The 1,555-nt window shown below is 30.1% G+C and overlaps 2 protein-coding genes across 2 annotated transcripts in view; one reads left to right on the top strand and one right to left on the bottom strand.

Annotated features, from left to right (window-relative positions):
• DICPUDRAFT_152553 (uncharacterized protein) overlaps window positions 1–174 on the top strand; it is a gene marked incomplete at both ends in the record, with an annotated part of 1,147 nt that extends 973 nt beyond the window's left edge. Inside the window, one exon of the mRNA XM_003288290.1 lies at window positions 123–174. Within this exon, the coding sequence (XP_003288338.1) occupies window positions 123–174 (52 nt within the window). The remainder of the gene's footprint in view (window positions 1–122) is intronic.
• A 150-nt stretch (window positions 175–324) lies between these two features.
• DICPUDRAFT_87985 (uncharacterized protein) lies at window positions 325–1,381 on the bottom strand (the record flags this gene model as incomplete). The annotated part of the gene is made up of 3 exons (XM_003288276.1): window positions 325–626; window positions 765–1,005; window positions 1,085–1,381. The coding sequence occupies 3 exons, from the start codon at window positions 1,379–1,381 to the stop codon at window positions 325–327; spliced, it is 840 nt and encodes a 279-aa protein (XP_003288324.1).
• Between the last annotated feature and the right edge of the window lie 174 nt (window positions 1,382–1,555).

Below are 1,555 nucleotides of genomic sequence, written 5' to 3'. Positions count from 1 at the left end.
AGAAGGAAATTTACGGAATTAATCAATAAGAATTTTAAAGAGATTCAATTTAAACCAATACAATTTATAGAGTTTCTCATTGACCAAGTAAAGTTCAAATCTTTTGAATTTTTAAATGAAAGCGAAGCTAAATCAAAGGGTTTCGATAGACCATTATACAAATTAACAAAATAAAAGTAAAATAATAATTAGTTTAATTATTTTATATTATTTAAACTACAATTTATATCTATTTTTTTTTATTTTTTTTTTTTTTTTATTTTTTATTTTTTTTTTTAATCGCTGTTTATTGATGATTTGATTTTACAATTAATTTAAATTAGTTTATTGTGGTGGTGGTGGTGGTGGTAAATCGTAAAGTTGAGACATAGGTCTTGGTGGTGGTGGAATATCTCCAAATGAAGTTGGTGGTGGTGGAGGTAAATCAAATGCTGGTGGTGGAGGTAAATCACCAAATGCTGGTGGTGGGAAATCACCAGATGGTGGTGGTGGAAGACCGAATGATGGTGGTGGTGGTGGGAAATCACCGCCTCCAAATGATGGTGGTGGTGGTGGAGCAGCAGAAGGGGCAGTATTTCTTTGTGGAATTGATGGTGGTACAGATAATGATGGTGGTGGAGCAGCAGCTCTTTGTGGTGGACCACCAGCTGGTGGTTTGCTTTGGTGAATTGGTGGTGGAGTATAATTTGAAGCTGGTTGTGATTGATAGGATGGTGATTGATAAGATGGTGTGCTTGAATTTGATGTTGATGAGGCTAAATGACCATTTGAACTGTTGAGATTTGCTGATGAATTTGAATGGTTTAATTGTGGGGCTGATCCGTTATTACCTGCACCTCCAATTTCGCTCATACCATATTGAACTGGTTTATGTACATATTTAACTGGTGGTTTAGCTGTATCTAATTCGACTTTTCTATCTTTTAATGATGATTTATATGGTTTTGCTGCATCTGGCATTGAAAATACATTTGTACCTGTTGAATCATGAATCATTTTAACTCTCTATAAAAAAATAAAATTGATAATTATTATTAGTATTATTATTTCAAATCTTTATAGTTTATAATATGATGATAGTTACCTGTGTGATTGTTTGAACTTGAATGTTTAATTTTTCTAATTCATTTGTTTGTAATTGTAAAAGTGAGGTGATATGAGTTCCAACAGTTTGAATATGATAGGCTACATTTAAAAGTGCATTTTTAGCATAACTTTGTGTTTGTTCATAGGCTTCGTTTGGATCTGAACCATTGGCTGAAAGTGATTTGCAATATAATGAAATTTGTTGTAACTTATTATGATTATCCATTAATTCTGCCAATGCATTTGGGACAGTTGTGTTTGAATAATAGTTGATGTCAATTGGTTGATTATCCATATTTTCTTTTTTTCCTTAATTAAAATAATATCAAATATATTTGATACTATCTGAAAAATAATAATACAAAAAAATATAAAAAAAAAAGAAAAAAATTAAAGATACTATAAGATTAAAAAAAAAACTGAGTTATATACAAAAGATATTTAAAACTGTTTTCTTTTTTTCTTTTTA

This window comes from Dictyostelium purpureum (genome assembly GCF_000190715.1).
Source record: "Dictyostelium purpureum unplaced genomic scaffold DICPUscaffold_130, whole genome shotgun sequence".
Classification (NCBI taxonomy): domain Eukaryota; phylum Evosea; class Eumycetozoa; order Dictyosteliales; family Dictyosteliaceae; genus Dictyostelium; species Dictyostelium purpureum.
This window is presented reverse-complemented; position numbering and strand designations above follow the sequence as displayed.